A 17,765-nucleotide genomic window follows, 5' to 3' on the forward strand; every position below is an offset into this window, starting at 1 on the left:
CCGGGGGACGTCCGCAGCAGCGATGTTCACGACGGCTGGAAGGACGGGACACCGAGTCTGCCACCTGGTGAGTGGACGTCAGGGTCTGACAGGAGCTGTCCCCTGAAAACCCCCGCGAATGCAGGAACGTGAGGTGGACTGTGACGGTTTGGATGGGGGGTCCCCAAACGCTCCTGCGCTGACGTGGGATAGTCAGAGGTGAAATGCTCAGACGGTGAGAGCGGAAGCCAGGCGGTCCACGCTCGCTTGAATGACGGGCAGGAACTATGAGCAGAGGGGCACTGGAGGAGGAGGGGCACCGGGACGTGCCCTGCAAGGTGCACCTGCCCCACAGCTCCTTCCCTCTCTCTCTCTCTCTCTCAGCTTCCTGCCCTGCGATGAGCTGAGCAGCTCTCTTCCACAGTCCGTTGGCCATAATGTGCTGTCTCACCTCAGGCCCAGAGCAACAGAGTTGGCCGTCTATGTACTAAGACCTCTGAAACTATAAACCCCAAATGAATGTGTCCTCCTTTAAGCTGTTCCAGTTGGGTTATCTTGGTCAGTGATGCAAAAGCTACTGAAGCAATGGATACACAAAGTGTGATCTCTGTGCAGTGGAATATTATTCAGTCATAAAAAGGAATGGAACCCCAACAGATGTGATAATATGGACGCCCTCTGGAAACACCACACCAAGTGGGAGAAACCCTGATACCATTTCTGTGGAATGTCCAGAACAGGCAAATCTATGAAGACGGGAAGTAGAGAAGGGACTGCTTGGAACTGGGTCGAGGCTGTTGGGAGATTGGGGGGAAAGCTAAGCTCTGAGGCATTTTTTGGGAAAGGACGAAAACGTTCCAGAACTGAGTGAAGGGACGGTCGCACAACTCTCCATCTACTTAAGGATCACCGGATTGCACCTCGTCAATGCACGGGCCCAGTGGTGTACAAACTGCACCTCAATGAAACTACCACCACAAGAGGACGGACGGCCCCTAGCTTAAGGGCAGTTAGACTGGTGGACGGCCAACGTCTCAACGGGGCAGAAGCCATGTGTCTGCAACAGAAATCGCGCTTGGATTCTGAGTTCGGATCCCTCCCCGGGCTGGTGCTCTCTGGACCACGGCAGCAGGCTCCCAGCCAGCCATGCCGCTGGTCACCAGGGGAAACAAGGAGCCCTTCGTGGTGCGCCCGGCTGCCAGGCTGTGGTGTTGCTGGGCTGGGCACGTCACGTGCACGTCTGACCTACAGCATTCTCAGACTTACGAGGGGTTTACTAGGACCTGATCCCACTACAAGCCAAAGAACACCTGCAGTCCTTACGATCTGTAATACTTGTTTACTTATTTATCTATTTACTTGCGGCATTAGGGATTGAAACCAGGGGTGCCCTACCACCAAGCTGTACCTCATCCGTCCTTTTTTATTTTTTTTCTTGATGCAGAGGCTCACTAAGCTACTTGGGGCCTTGCTAAGTTACCCAGGCTGGCCTTGAACTTGTGATCCTCCTACCTCAGCCTTCTGAGTCACTGGGATTACAGGGCTGCAACACCACACCCAGCTTGAAATGTATTTTTTAAGTGCCGAACGATCAGCACTATATACCATTAACTGTTACTTCACGCTGGGGTTGGCAGGGAACATAAACCATCACACGATCCAATCCACTCGCTTGTCAGGTACAAGCTGAGGGCCAGGCAGCCCTCACAGAGACGTGGTAACCCTGGGTAAAGTAGGCCCAACTGCGTGGTCACCCTCACCCGCGGGGGCCTGAGTGATTCTCGCCCCCTGGCACCTGTGCCCCGGGGAGTCCCTCCCACTCAGAGCAGCGAGCTGTGGGAATGCCGGCGCATACTGCAACCAGGGTTGCAAAACAGCATCTTGCCTTGCTTGGGCCACTCACCCTGGACAATGCCATGTCCCAAGGACACTCCATCAGTCCTGGAGAGATGCCCCCGCTGAGACCTTGCCAAGAGCCAGCACTAACTTGCCAACTGAACACAACCAAGAAGCAGGCCTTGTACCTCAAGCCCCAGTCGAGCCTCCAGATGAACACAGCCCTTGCTGATGCAGGATACCCACTCCTGGGCGCCCTCGGGCCAGAACCCCCTGGTCAAGGTGGTCCCTGATCCCAGACCAGGGAAACACAGAGCCAGTGTCCATTGTCATTTTAAGTTGCTATATTTGGGGTAACTTGTTACACAGCAATAGATACTGACTGATACACCCCAGCTCTCTTTTCCCCAAACAGTCAAAGCAACATTCTTCCATGAACAAATTATCTCTCGATTCTGGAAGTAGGAAATCTGAAGTCGGCCCCTGGGGTGGTTCCTTCTGAACGTTCTAGGAGAACCCATTGCTTGTCCCCTGAATGAAGAAGCCACATGCACTTCCTGGTTCGTGACTCCCTCCTCCCACCCCCAGGGCCAGCAGTGAGCATCTTCTCTCTCTGATCTCGTTTTCCTCTTAGAGGGAAGCCTGTCCAGAGGGTCAGAGCATTCTCAAAACTCTTAACCTAACCACAGCTACGGAACCCTTGCAGGGCCACATGACCTTTTCCCAGGTTCTGGGGACCAGCGGGTGGACGTCTTTGGGGAGGAGAGCCATGAGTCCTGGTTACTTCTGGTTTCCACGTGTGGTCATAGCCTGAGGATCTCCCCTGCTCGGGGTCCTTCCTTCCTCCAAGCTGGGTTCCCAGCCAGGGTTTTTAGTACAGTTTCTTTTTACCCACAGAGACCTACTTGGCCAGCTCTGCACCACTTCCTGAGAGTCACGTGGGCCACCCCAACCCAGGGCTGTCCTCAGTGGCCAGGGTATGGGCTGCTGGAGGCCCAGGGAGACGGTCTCTGGCAGGCGGAGGAGGGAGGCCCCAGCCTGGTGGAGGGTCAAGAGCAGCGGAAGGGATCAGGGAGGCTGTGTGGGCCAAGGAAAGTACCCAGCGAACAAGAGGCCCAGAGGAGGGAGGTGGAGAAGAACCTCTGAGCAGTGCAGCAGGCAGGACGGGGAAGGTCTGAGTCAGGAGAAAACCGCCAGCACAGAGGCAGAGACGGGCGGGAAGCCAAGGACGGGGAGACACGCGGCCTGGCTCACTGGACGCAGCCCACCAAGGCACCTGCTGTGCACCAGGCACAGGGAAGGTCCCACAGCCAAGGGGGCTCTCAGCTGCGTGCGAGGGGCTGCCACAGGGCTGTCTGGAGGAGGCGGCCCTGAGGAGGGAGGAGGTGCGGCTGGGGAGGGAACGGGCGCTCCAGGCAGGGCCAGTGAGCAAGGCCGGAGCAGAGGGAAGAAGCAAGGTGCCACCCTCCGGCCGCAAGAGCCTGGGGTGGGATGGGACACAGGGGCCTGCTGAAGGAACACCACAGGAGGCCCCGTCCTGACCAAGCTCCTGTGGAGCCCGGCCAACCAGGCAAGATTAAAATGGAGTCCCTCACGCTCATGTCTGTCCACGTCACCAAGCTGCAACGAAGCCGAAGCCGTAGAAGTCAGGGTCATGCGTGACCCAGACCACCTGGAGGGACCTGAAAATACTCTCCAGGGGCTCTCCCGACGTTCTGTCTCCATGTCCCACGTTGCATGGGGGGTCACTTCAAAAGGACTAAGCCATTCTTTCATTTTTTTTTGTTCGCTTCTGCTTCCTTCAGCCCTTTCCGTCGACAGAACAACCCCCACCATGGGCGCACTGGAAAGTGTTACACTCCCTTCCAGAACCAAAGACTGTGGGGTTCTGTCGTGGACAGGCTGGGACAAAAGAGCTCTGTGAGGCGCTCCTGATGGCTTGTCACTTGTCCAACAAGATCAGTGGCTAGTGTTTCTGCAAAGGCCCGGTCCTGAAAGGGGCTCAGCCTCCCCGTCCGGGTTTCCTGCGCCCTCAGTCTGGCCTCCGCCCTCTAAGTCCCGCATCCACCCGCGTGCACGCGTTCACTCCTCCGATCATGAGTGAGGCCATGTGGGGAGGGGAGGTGGGAGCAGCAACCTGCTTCTAGGCCCCCACACGAGGTCCCACAAGGAACGCGTGGTCCTGGCTGGACCTCAGCTGGACTTGAGTAACAAATGTAAATGACTCAAGATGGAGCTGTTGCTTTGTTCCTGAAAATACGTATCATCAGAAAAATGAGATTATACTCTATATATGTACGACCCATCAAAACGTATAGATGCACTAATTCTGTCACGTACAACTGATTAGAACAAGTAAAATTTAAAAATTAAGAAAAGAAAAACAGGTCCTCAAGAGGCCTTGTTTTACGAACTCAAGGACCCGGGCCCAGGTTCCAGTTCTTCTGTACCTTTCTGTCCTGTGCAAGACGGTCCCAAAGGAGGACGATTACTCCATCAGGCATCCACGCAGAAACACAGGCTGCCGGCATTGCCTCTGTCTACCCCCATTTCCAGACAGAAGTCTATGCAGGGTGCCTATTTAAATACGCACTAGTCCCCCCACTCACCTGTGAGGAATACAGCCCATTCCCCCAGCGGATGCCCGAAACCGGCGACAGTCCCAACGCTGCATACTGGAGGTATATACGTGTGATGGAGTTTGAACTAAGTCAGGTACAAAGATTAACGTCTAATAAAGCAGAACAATGGCAATACGCTGCAATCAAATCTATGTGAATGTGGTCTCTCCCCCTCAAAATATCTTCCTGTACTATTCTTTCCTTGAAATGGAGTGAGATGACACATGCCTATGTGATAAGATGAAGTGAGAGGTCGATGACACAGGCATTGGGACGCAGCATTAGGCCACTACCTAAGGATCACCTGAACACAAGCACCGTCGATCGGATAATCAAGATGGCTACTAAATGACTAAAGAGAGGGTAGCATATACAGTGTGGATACACTGGACAAAGGAATCGTTCACACCCAAGGCAAAGGAATGAGACTGTGCAACGAGGGTGTACTTTTCAAAACTTATGCACTATTTCTTTTTGGAATTTCAGATATAATATTTTCAGACCATAGTTGACTCATAGAAACAAAACCATTGAAAGTGAAACTGCAGACAAGGGGAGATAACTACACTTCAGTTTTTTTAGGACTGCAACTACTATGCAAATCAAGAGAAGACAGTATTTTGCTCCGGACCTTGCCAAGTATTGGTCAGTGCTTTGTAAAATCTCATCTCTGAGGTGAGGAGGCTTCCAGTCGTCCTCAGACAACACGATCTCCCGACACAAAGGGGCCAGCTGGGATTTAGTTGGTGTAACACACACTGAAATACATCTCACCTTACTGTAAATTCCTTAATTTTTATTCAAGTCTAGGGAGAGCATATAGATCCTTTTTAAATTAGATACACCAGTAGATTATTTGCACACTTGAACACCAAGGAGGGTCCGGGAACCAATCCGCTGCAGACATGGAGGGACGGCTATGTCCTTGCTGTCGGTTCCCTTCACAGATCCCGCCTGTGTTGTGTCTCAGGGCTCCTTCCTGGACTTAGCAGGAGCCCGTGCTATGAGCGCACCACGGCTTTCACACCTGCTCACCTCTGAAGAGACCTTGCACTGCGCTTCTGGCCTCAGCTACCACAATGGCAGCCTCGGAACGCAGGTCTCCAGCCCTCCTGGGCACCTGCCTGGGAGTGGAAGGGCTGGCAGTGGTAACTATGTCTAAGTTCTTTTCAAAACCTGCCAAACCCGTTCACACCCATGCCAACAGCAACCACCATCCGAAATAGCTTCAAGCTCCGGGTGGCCGCGGGCTGCAGGGAACACAAGCCAGCAAAGCCCTGGGTGTCCAGCCCAAGGCTGGGGCGGGCGGGCAGCTTGACCAGGCCTCCAAGAGCAGCCAGGGGCCAGGACGCCAAGGCAGAGCCTCCTGCCCACGAGGCCCTCCCTGCTTCCTCAAAGCCCGGGGAGCCCAGGCTGGGTCTGGCTGCAACCCCCTAGGCCAGCTGAAGATCCCTGGATGCAGCAGCACATGCCGAGAACTTCCGGTCCGGGGACACTCGTCGTCCCTACCCCTCCACATCCTCAGGAGGGGCGGGGCCAGATCTGGCTCATCCTTCTGGGGACAAAGCAAGTGACCTCTCCCCAAGCTGAGCATCCTAAAGTCCCAGATACCAAAGGAGCCAGCCCCTGGGGAACCCGCTTCAGCTCCCCGGACGCCAATTCTCATGACGTCCCTCTGGTGGGACAGGTGCCTCCAGCCCCGATGAATAAACACTCCTCAGGCATCTGGAACTACGCGAAGAGCACCCAGGACGAGGGCACGGCTCACCAGATGGCATCCACCTCCCCTGCTCAGGAAACACTCCAAGGACAAAACGGAGGCCCAGAGTGAAGGGCCCCCACTGGCCCCACCTCCGAGCTCATTCCTACAACCTACCTCCTCCTGGACAGCCCGAGGGGGTGTTGTACGACAGAGCTCAGGTCACAACACCGACCTGCAAAACTCCATCTCCTCACCGCCCTGGAATCAAGCCCAGGAGCATCGCCAACACCTCCTACCCTGCCCTCACTCTGCTCCAGCATGTGGCCCCCTGATTGCTCCACGGGCGCCTCAGGACTTTGGCATGGTTGCTCCCTCCACCTGGGGAGCCCTTCTGGATATGCACAGACTCGCTTCCTCCTTTGACAAGAGTCTGCTGGAACGTCACCTTCTCAGCGAGGCGGCCCCTGACCACCACATCTAAAACAGTCCCTCGGTCACTCTTGCCCTCGCTTCGTTTTAACCTCACCCGGCACTGGTGCTGCAAAGCCAAGACCTCAGCGCGTACCTGACTCCCAGCATCCTGCTCCGCCAGCGGAGCCCCAGGGCCGGGAGTGCACCCGCAAAAGCAGCAGTCACTTGTACCCGCTGCCAATCCACTGAGGGCCAGACAGAGGCAGAGCTTTGGTGCAAGTTCCATCCTACCCCCTGGGGTCAGCAGGACAGGCCGAACAGAAACAGCCAAGCAGCAGGAACATTCAGGAACGTGCCAGATGCTCGGAGGCAGGCGAAACACCAAGGCGGACTCAGGAGAGTCACAGGGCCCTGCTGCATGTCACCAAGAGTCACTCAGCACCTGGGCAGACCCTGTCTCTCTTTTCCACCCAAATCGCCTTTGCTCCCAAAAGGCTCTAACCCACTGGGCAGACTGCGGCCCAGGGAAAGGAAGCCATGTTCCCAGGACAGCGAAGCCCTGAGAGGCCACGGGGCCACAGCACAGTCCGCGTTCAGGCGCAGTGGCGGAGGGAGGCGACGGGTCACCCCAGAGCATGGCTGGCTGCCCTGGGAGTGTCGGAAGCCACACTTACTTCCGGGACCTGGCAAACTCCTTCCTCCAGTTCTTCACCAGCACAGGCACAACTTGAGCGGACGTATCCTCCTTGTTCAGGGACCAGAGGTCACTGGCCTCTAGGGGTTGGCGGTAGCCCCGGATCATCAACCTGGGGCCAAGACACAAAGGCGGACAGTGTGAGTGTGGGTGGGGGCAGCGGGCAGCAGGGCCCATTCCATACCCCAGGGCCCGGGTCTGCACCCCCGTGACAGCCACCCGCCACCCCAGGCAGCTGACGGTTGGCAAAATCCAAATCGACGGACGGGAGGACACGTTCAGTAACTGCAGTGAACTCCGTTAGGCTGCCCAGGAAAGAAGGCCTCGCTTACAGAGACGCGTGGAATAATCAGGAGGAGCCACCAGGGTGACGCCGGTTCACCTCCAGTTTAGAGTTTAAAAGGCAGCGATGACAAAGCACTGTGATCATCAAGGGATGAGTCTGTCGAGTTTTATGAGACAAGGGGAGCTTCCTTCATCCAAAATGCTTGGGACCAGAAGTGCTTTGAATTTCAGGTTTCGGAGCATTTGCACACATATGTATCAAACAAGATGGGATGGGACCCAGTCTGAGAACTAGATTCGTTTTTTTTTTTTAATATTTTTAGTTGTAGATAGACACGGCACATGTATGTATGTATGTATGCACATATGTATTTATCTATTTATTTATATGTGGTGCTTGGAATCGAACCCTGTGCCTCGCACATGCCAGGCAAGCGCTCTACCACTGAGCCCCAGCCCCAGCCCCACGAGATTCATTCACGTCTCCAATACACCTTTTCCTCGCAGCCTGGAGGACCCCTTGTGCCGATTTTTGGTGCACCCGTGTTTTGACTGTGACCTGTCACCTGAGGCCAGGGGAGGAATCTTCCCCTGTGGCGTCACGGTCGGGCTCAGAAAGTTTTGGATTTCGGGGTATTTCAGATTCCAGATTTGGGATGCTTGATCTGTACTGGTCTATGTGAGGACTTTGAGAATAAAAAACAAAACTAAAATTTTCACCTTTCAAAAAATAAAATCAGACTTCTAGAAAAACCCCATGAGCCGTACCAAGAATCCACCTCGTCACCCACGTCCGGGCAGCCCTCTGCCTCTGTCCGTCCACACACATGCATGTCCCCACCTCTTCGCTCCCTGAGAGGCCCTGACGGCTCGGTAAGCTGCAGCCGCGTCCCCAGGACAGCAACTTGAGGTCTGTGTGGACGTCACACTCAGGTTCGTGAACCTGGGGACAGAGTCGGCGCCCAGCCCCGGAAGACTCCGGCTGTGAGCGGAGCTGCGAGACGCATTCGTCTGTCCTTCCCTCCACCCGCCGCGGGCCGGGGCCCTGGCCTTACCCTGTGATCCACCAGAAGGTGATCCTGGACAGGAAGGAGGCGCTGGATTCCGGGCAAGGATTCTGGTAGAGAAGAGCACAGGGTGGGGAGGAGGGGTACACAATGTCACACTGCCATCGCTGCAGAGCAGACCCCTTCCTGCCAGGGCCGCCGTCCTCGCCCATGGCCTAGCTTCCTCTCCTGAGCCCCGGGAGGAAGAGACCCAGCTGCTCCTCCTGCGTCACCAGCAAACATCCCGAGAGTACCTGGCGGGCGCACAGTGCCACAGGGCCAGCCCACCCGACCTGCAACCCACACGGGCCCCGAGCTGTGGTCACCTTCTCCATGGTGGACTCGCTCTCTCTGCAAGTGCTTCCTGAGCACCTACTATGTGCTCGCCACTCTCCAAAGCACTTGAGCCCTGCCTTATCTCCCACGACAACCCCATGAACTGGTGCCACTATTATCCTCCACTGTATTCACTCATTCATTGAACAGGTACTGACTGAGTACCTACTATGTGTCAGGCACTCTACAAAGAGCTAAACACTTACATGATTTTATATCCCCTATGGATGCTTAGCTCCGCTACACTTATCCATCAAATATTTCCTGTGTGCCTACTATGTGCTGAGTCCCATAAACGAATCTGAGTAGAGACACCACCCTGTCTTTGTGGCGCTTGGCACCTACAGTGATAATAGTGATGATAACTCCTGCTGGCCTGCTCCTCGGGCCAGCTCTGTCCTGAGTGCCTTACACAAATCATCCCATTTACTCTTCACAACCCCCTTACAACAGAGGTATCATTCCTGTGTTGCAGTTAAAGAAGCAGAGGGACAGGGTGAAATGACTTTCCCAAGGCTAAAAGTGGAGGAGCCAGGATGTGAGTCCCAAATAATCAGGCTCCAGAGAGACACAGGAACCAAATGATCACAAACAAAAAATGAATCTAATACAGTCCCTGTGCCTCCAGGGCAGGTCAGTGCCACCAATGAGTCCAGGCAAGGGGATAAAGGACCCATCTAGTGTGCCAGGGTCACAGAGGGTCAACTTGGCATCTGAAGATCGAGCAAGGCAAGGTAAGTCAGAGACAAGGCAAGCCCTGCCCAGCAAAGAGCAGTATGCGCAGAGGCCCGATGGCCGATGGAGGCAGAGACTCCAGGGCAAAGACAGGGCCTGAGCGGCCTACGGTGGGGGTTGTATTTGATCTCACTGGAGGCCACAGGAGGAATCTCGGTTTCCATCCTAAGGGCCACAGGGAATCCTGGAGAGATTCCACGCTGCTGTCAGAAGCGTCTCTTTCCAGAGATTCCAGAGATGCTGCTTCCCAGTTAGACAATGAGCTGACATGGGAAGGGACATCAGCTCAGAGCCTCTGGACCTGCAAAGGCCACTGTCACCACAGACACCTCCAGAGCTACACGTGAAGCATAGCCTTAGTGGAAGCAGGGGGGCACGCGCCTCCTCCGGCAGAGACGAGCCACGTGGCAGGGCCAGCCAAGACAGGGCGCTCTACCCACGTGCTGTCCACCCGGGCCAGGAGCTCCCAGGAAGCACCGCACCTGGCTGCCACCCGGACATTCAGATTAGGCTGGGCGGGGCTGGAATTGGCCGTCAGTCAAAATGCGGTTTCTGTTTTAAACTTCTAAGTTCTTCTTGGCAACACTGCGGGTCAGGAAATGTGCAAGATAAGCCCAGAACATCTCGCCAGCCACGCCCAGCAGCACGCCAACTGACCAGGATTTCAGAAGCCCCAGGAGCGACCCAAAACAGCGCCCACCGGCCAAAAGGGGACAAGAGTAAGTAGATGCTCCAAGACACAGCACCACTGTTCAATACGCAAGTTCACGTGGATGCTGGGGCTAGAAAGACGAAGACCCTGGTGTCACTCGTGAGGAGATGCTCAGGAAGCCAGGTCATTGTGGTGCACACGGGAAAAAGGGAAACAAGAACTTTTCCCCCAGTTTTTCTAAATGATGAGCACCATTTTCCAAAGGATGGTCAGGGTGATCAAAGAGAGGAGGGAAATGTGAAAATTCTAAGAACTAAAGGAATAACATAATATTATCTAATGATATAATGAACCATTTTGCAACACAACAGTTCAGTGGAATATTTGATATTTATTATTACTGTCACCGGACATGGAGACATATGCCTGTAATCCCAGCAGTTAGGGAGGCTGAGGCAGGAGGATCCCAAGTTCAAAGCCAGCTTCAACAGCTTAGCGAGGCTCTCAGCAACTTAGTGAGATCCTGTCTCAAAATGAAAAATAACAAGGGCTGGGAATACAGCTCAATGGTTAAGCACCCCTGGGTTCAATCCCTGGTACAAAAAAAATACATATAGATATAACTAATATTTTTCAACCAGATAATGGTTGGACAGTTGTATTTTTTTAGATCTTTATCATTCGGACATTGTCATTAGGGAAATGTACATGGAAACACTAATATGTTTGCAACTTTTTGGAAACAAACCATTTCAAAATTAAAAGTTGACAGAAATAGCTGGGCACACTGGTGCATCTCTATAATCCCAGCAACTCAGGAGGCTGAGGCAGGAGGATTGCAAGGTGGAGGTTAGTCTCAGCAACTTAGCAGGACCTTCAGCAACCCAGTGAGACTCCATCTCAAAAAAAAAGAGGAAAAAAATTTAACAAGGGGTTGGGATGTAGCGGAGGACGGCCAAATGGTCCAATCCCCAGTACTGGAAAAAAAAAAGTTATTAAAAATAAACACAAAAGCTGATCCATGTCCTCCAGCAACACACACTGAAATGTTTGCACGGTGACAAGGGTGAAGTCCACTAGTTTATGTGCTCATCGTAAAAGCTACAGGCAAAGCGCCTCCAGCAATCCGCAGCCTGGGCTGAGAGGGGTGAGAGCTCCTGCCCTGGCTGCCGTGGCATCTCCTGGGGAGTTTGCTAAGGCAGGTGCCCAGGGCCTCTGAGCTGGGCCCTGGCATAAGCGTACTTTTAGCCAACTAGGTTGGAGGCAGCTGGTCCACAGGCCTCTTCCAGACCAACCTCAGACTGGGGGGCCTGGAGGACCTGGGTTCAAATCCTGACTCTGCTACTCTCTAGCTAAATAGCCCTTGGCAAGTCCCTTCGCCTCCAAGACTTGACTTTCACATCTGGAAAATGGGAGTCCTCCCAGGGCTGCCAGGAGGGCCGAGTGAGGTCCTTGGGGCTGTGTCAGAAGCTGGAATTTTCCCAAAGTGGCCACATTACTCAAGGAGGAGGCAAGTATCTCCTGCGGCCTGGATTTTCTCCTAGAACGGTGGAGCCCTTCCTGCCCGCAGGCCTGCCCCTCCCACGGCAGGGGGTGAGTTCCAGGATCGATCACTGGTCACCTCGACTGTGGCCTGCTCTACCCTCTGCTGGAAGCCGAGGTGCTGTGGGCGGGGCGGGGAGGTGGGGTGGGTGCAGCTGGCAGTGACTCAGTTACTCTTCAGGCAAACACGTGGGAGGACCTGCTCATACGCCAGGAGGAGGGCTCAGCGCTGGGGACAGGGGAGCGAGAGGTCAAGGCCCCGCCCTGAGTGGCTTCCCACCCTGGTGGACGTGGACAGTAAGCACCAAGATGCCACTAAAGGCAGAGCCGGAGAGGGAAACGCAATAAGGGGAACAGCAGGGTGTGGACAGAGGGGTAGCTGGGTGTGGGCCACAGGCAGCCAGTGGCCGGGAGGGACGTCTGGGCCCCAGCCCTGCCCTGCACTAGCCGTGGGACCTTGGGCAAGTTCCTTAAGGGTAAAGAGTAAATGAGACTAAATCTAAGTACCTCGAACAGAGCCTGGCGCAGTGAAAACTCCAGCTGTGGCAACACTATGGGCAGCGAGAACAATCACGAAGGCTTCCATGCCCGTCAAACGCACGTCACAGAGGCATGGGACTCACATCTGCCCAGAGGTGTCGGCAAAACCGGAAGGGGAGGGAACCCCAATGGCGGCCATTTGCTGTGGACACACTAGCTCCCTATCAGATGTTTCATACCTGGTGGGAAGGGGGTGTGTTACAGCCCACAGACTGGCTATTTGAATAAAGTTTTATTGGAACACAATCACATCCACTCATTCATCCATGTGGTTGCTCTTCAGCTGGAAAAGTGGAGTTGAATACTGCCAAAGAGAACGCAGGCATGCACCTGAGGCACCTCCCAGCCGGCCCCTTTAAATAGAGTCGGCTGGTCCCTCTTTATATCGCACCTCGAAGCCCCAAGGCACCGTGATTGTTGAGGGGTGAAGCGTGGCCCAGAGGACCATCTTTTCCCTCCAAAGCCTGGCTTCCCTTATCCTCACCTAACAAGGACAAGAGACAGGTAGGGGGCTCCACGGAACCCGCTCCCAGAGCCACAAGACCCCTGGGGTCCGTGGAGACCAACCCTTGCTGCCACTGGTCAGAGTCCCAGGCACTGGGAGCGGATGCCTGCAGAGGCAGAAGGGAGGGCCGGACACAGGACAGCGCTTGCTCCCGAGCTTCCCCGGATCTCCCTCCCTTCAATCTCGGATGATCTGAAGTTCGGGAGCAGGGCAGAGCCCAGAAACGCCACCACTGTGCTCCTGCCCTGGCAGAGAGGGAGACGTGTCAGTTGAGAGCTGGTTTCTGGAAGCCTCCGTCTGACATGCAAGGTCTTACGGATAATAAAGACGGCTGGACTTGCCCACAGCAAGGGTTGCCAGCAAAAGAGGAGGAAAGAACGGGCCAGTGGCTCGGGACCCGGCGGCACAGCGTCCAGGGGAACCACTGAGGACTTCCTAATGGGGTTCATTAGAGGGAAACCACAGAGTGGGGGCGGGGGGCTTCCCGGCCCCAGGGACTGGGTTGCAGCATGACCCCCCAGGGTGGGAAGAAGGAGGCTTGTCAACGGCCCCTCACTCACTAAGAAGGAAGACCACTTGGATGAGCCCAGCTGAAGGGGGCGGGCCAGGTCACTGCACAGTCAGAGGGCAGAGGGACACACTCTTCAGCACGACGTGGGCCTGTGTGTGGCCAGGCAAGGTCAGAAACCCTGAGGCCAAAACCACTTGGGTCCAACAGCCCCCAACACCGATTCCTTGAGAACTGGTCACGAACAATCTCACCTGGGACAGTCTGGGGACCTGGGCTGGGTCTGCCGCGTTCCAGCCCGTGCGTCAGAAATCCCCTGCTTCTGATTCTGCGCTTAGTTCCCACTCGGCTTTCTGCGGGTCGCTCAGAGCTGCACCGAGACCCTGCCTGCAGTGTGAGGTGCAGGAAGCGGCCAGGAGGCCCAGAGCCGCGGTTCTCACGTGCCCCACCCCAGCAGCACCTGGGAACTTGTTATAGATGCCTGGGCTCCACCCGAACCTACGGTCTCAGGAACCATGGAGGTGGGCCCAGCAGCCTGCGTCCTCCAGGCAACACCGCTGCGCGCTCAAGTGACACACGCCACCCTGACCCTCTGTGTCTTCATCTCATTATCCTGCTTCGCTGGGCTACTGAAAGGATTAACTACATTAATAAACAGTGTGCTGAGCTGCTCTTACAATTTGTTGGGACAACCTAAACATCCAGCAAGGAGATTTTTCCAGCACAGCGTAAACACTGGATTTGTTTGCGCTGCTGCACGCCAGCTGCACAAACCCCTCCCTGCCCGGGCCCTCCCTTTCCTCTCTGCAGCACACACCTGGATCCTTCAGCCACGCCCTTTCCCCCACAAACCTGCCCGTTTTCTTTTCCCGGTATTCCCTGCCCGTCCCAGCCTCCCTCTTGGCCTGTCTGGGTGCCTGGGCTGCGAGTGCCAACCTTCCCGAGTCCAATGCACCTTCCTCCTTTCAGCTCGAGGGATCCTCCAAAAGCACGCCCAAACTGAGGGCTGCTCAGCTGGTGCGGAACCTTCATGGGCTCCCACCGTGGACAGAATAAGACGCGGAGTCCCTGTCGCACACAGAATTCTACCGGGCTCTCCCCGGCAGCCTCCTGTCCTGGCCCCCCCCCGCAGAGCCGAGCACATGTGTGCGCTCTTCAAACACCCACGTTCCGCCAGGGGCTGGACCCTCCCCACTGGACCCTCCCCGGCTGCTTTCCTCTGGTGGGAACAGCCCCCACCTGGCCGCCGCCCCCAGCCTCCTCCCCAGGCAGAGGCCCTCATGCCTTCGATCCCGGCTTCGCAGTCGCTGGTTTATTTTGCTGCTACTCCGCTTTGCTGGCATCCACCCAGCTCCACCCTGGCACCACGGGGAATAACCGAATGACCACAGCAGGAGGACGGATGGGAGAGAAGAGTGCACACTGCTGGGTCATGTGGTGGGGCACGGGCTCATCCCCGGGACTTGGGAGGCTGAGGCAGGAGGCTCGCCAAGCTCCAGGTCAGCCTCAGCAACTTAGCGAGGCCCTGCCTCAAAATAAAATACAAAAAGGGCTGCGGGTGTAGCTGAGTGATAAAGCGGCCCTGGGTTGAATCCCCAGGGCCAAAAACTAAAACCACTGACTTAATCAACAGTCCAAGACCACCGGACCCCGGGCAGGTGCGGAGAGGATCACAGAGGGGCGCCAGGGACCTCTCCGGGCCAGGGATGTCCTGCACCTTGGCCTGGGCTTCGGTCACTCATCAGAGAGTAACCCAAGACCACAATGTCACTGTGGGGAAGTTCCACTTCTAGGAAAAAGGACGGAATTAGCCGCTGAACTCTGGCTAACGACTTGTGGGGAGCAGTCGTGGGCGAGGGAGGCCACGCCTCAGAGGAGGAATCACGTGTCCAGAGTGTTAGCACTGGGCTGGCTGGACAGACAGACAGACGCCTGACGGCGGGTTAGCCAGCCTCAGCTGCCACTCTTGATGCGGGAGACATGGGTGGAGAGCATTCTGTACTGGACGGACAGACAGAAGCTTCTCTTGCTCCAAACGGGCAGAGCGTTTTGAACCACCAGAGACTCTTGTTAGAGAAGATTCCAACTCCAGAGGTCTGGATGGCGCCTGGGGCGGGACCCCTAACAAGCCCCGGGTACCTGTGCAGAGGCCACCGGCCCCGGAAGCCCACTCAGAGTAGGAGGGTCTGCCGAGTGACCTCGCGAGGCTCCGATTCCCACCCCATCCCCCCCCACAGCCTTGGTGCCAGTGAGAGGCTGTGGACAGGCGGCAGCCTAGGAAAGCCCCGGAAGGCTTTCTACGTCACACCCCGGCTCCCAGAAGCCCAGGCAGCCCCAGGGTGGGGAGGACAGATGGGAGGAGTCCCCCTGGGGAGCCAGGACAGGAATAGGCATCTGAGTCACAGAGTGGGCCAAGGGCCCGCGGGGGGATGGCGACCGGGTGACTCAGCAGGAGGCAGCCTGCAGCCCCACCCAGCCCAGCCTCCCTGGGGACAGGCAGTGGCCGCTGCTGCCCTGGGGCGGCAGGGCTGGGTGCCCCACCTCTCAAGTTCCACCTTGACTCAGACCCGAAGGCCCTGGGGACATGGACCCTGACGGTGTCCCCAGGCCAAGGCCTCAGCTCTGGGTAGCCACACAGCCGGCACCTGCTCGGGCTGCCGTCCACTTCCAAGGAGACCTGGAGGTCCCAACAGAGGAGGGGCCTGTCCCAAGTCCCAAACCGAGCTGCTCCTCAGGCCACCCCTCCACCTGCCCGCCTCCACCTGTCTGCAGCTTGCTCGGCAGCTCCCTCCAGCGGCCTGTGTCTTCCAGAGGCGGCAGGACGGTGCCCAGCATAACTCCTGAGCGAGGCCCAGCGCGCCCCGTGCAGAGGCAGGCCCTCAGGCCCCTTCCCCACCAGCGTGACCCTGACCAAGTGCAGGACGCCCCGTGACTCTCGGCCAGGTCCTTGAGAGGAACACAGCTTCCACCTGGACCACGCAGTCTGGGAGACCAGCTGCCGTGCCATGGCCAGGCGGCAGCCACGACCGGGGTGTCGGCCAGGCCAGGGCCCGGCCAGGGTCTGCACTCATCCCGGCGCCAGATAGAGGGCTGACCGGAGCCGCAGCCACCATGTGACTGTGACGGAACCCCTGGCTGAGCCCCGTCAATCCCCAGGACCGTGCGACAGGTCCGCCTGTACAAATGGAGTAAGAGGTGGCCGTCTCCCGTGTCCACCCGGGACCCCCTCAGACAGGCGCTCTGAGACGCTGAAGTCCCTCACGCGTGTGAACAGCATCGCCTGCCGACAACCCTCGCGGATGGCTCTGCTCGCCTTTCCCTCCAGAGTCCTTGCCGCCCGACACGGCGCGCCTGCTCCACAAGCGGCTGTCAGGAGGGATCACTGGGGACAAGGTGGGCTCGCGGGTGCAGAGAAGGACTCCGTGCCGCGTCCCGGTCCCACTGTCAGCTGCCCGAGCCAAGAGCTTCACGCCACCCCAAGAAGGCATCAGGCCACCCCTGGGCCGGCCTGCTGGGGGCACAGACAGTATGGACGAGGACCAGGTCAGCTCTGCCAGTCAGCAACAGCACCAGCGCCAGGGAAGAGAAGGGACTCCGCACAGAGCCCCACAGGAGAGCTGAGACCCCTTCCGTGAGGCTCCCAGGACACCCCACTTCTCCCAGGAAGTGTCAAGGGCCAGGTGATCCCCATGCCTGGCCAGTCAGACCCCTGGACTCTGTTTACGCATGGGGCCGCCCAGCTGGCGTGACGTGACCCTGCTCCACGGCACAGCCCACCACCGAAGGCACCAGCGCTCCCTGACCCCCCCACACACAGGGCCAGGGCAGGAGGATCCGGCGGGGCGCGCGGGCACAGTCTCTGCCTTTCTGAACTTCACACGCGTGCGAGCCCAAACCCACGTGCACACCCAGACACATTCACACTCCACCCCTACACACACGTGCAAACACAACAGAACACACAATCACGCGCAGTGAACTCACGGGCAGACGCGCACACCTGCTCCTCTCTCCAACCCTGCTCCTCCCTGAGCAGCTTCAAGACCAGGGCAGCTGTGAGGGCCCCGGACACGGGCTCCCGCGGCCCTGGCTACGTCGGCTTCTCCCCGAGGCGCCTGAGCCCGGCCCCACCCAGTCCCTCAGGGGCTCACGGCGAACCCGGCAGAGAGCCACAGCCCATGGCAGAGAACACGGCTCCCACTGCGTTCGCTCACCGACAGCGGCTGACCAGGAACAGAGCCTCACGTGACGCTCCAAAGGCTTCCAGACACACTCCCGAAAATCCACACAGCTCCCGGACCACCGGAGACCCTCTGCCCCTGGGGACCACCTCAGGCCTCTCCTGCCTCTCCAGGGTCCAGCACACTGGCTGC

General features: G+C 57.1%; 1 protein-coding gene across 1 annotated transcript in view; it reads right to left on the reverse strand.

Moving 5' to 3' along the window:
• The window catches only part of Abcc1 (ATP binding cassette subfamily C member 1), a 109,787-nt gene that overhangs the window by 50,869 nt on the left and 41,153 nt on the right, over nucleotides 1–17,765 (reverse strand). Inside the window, exons 6-7 of the mRNA XM_047532782.1 lie at nucleotides 8,584–8,645; nucleotides 7,224–7,355 (exon numbers count right to left, since the gene is read on the reverse strand). Of these exons, the coding sequence (XP_047388738.1) occupies nucleotides 7,224–7,355; nucleotides 8,584–8,645 (194 nt within the window). The remainder of the gene's footprint in view (nucleotides 1–7,223; nucleotides 7,356–8,583; nucleotides 8,646–17,765) is intronic.

The sequence above is a fragment of the Sciurus carolinensis genome, chromosome 18 (assembly GCF_902686445.1).
Source record: "Sciurus carolinensis chromosome 18, mSciCar1.2, whole genome shotgun sequence".
NCBI classification, from domain to species: Eukaryota; Metazoa; Chordata; class Mammalia; order Rodentia; family Sciuridae; genus Sciurus; species Sciurus carolinensis.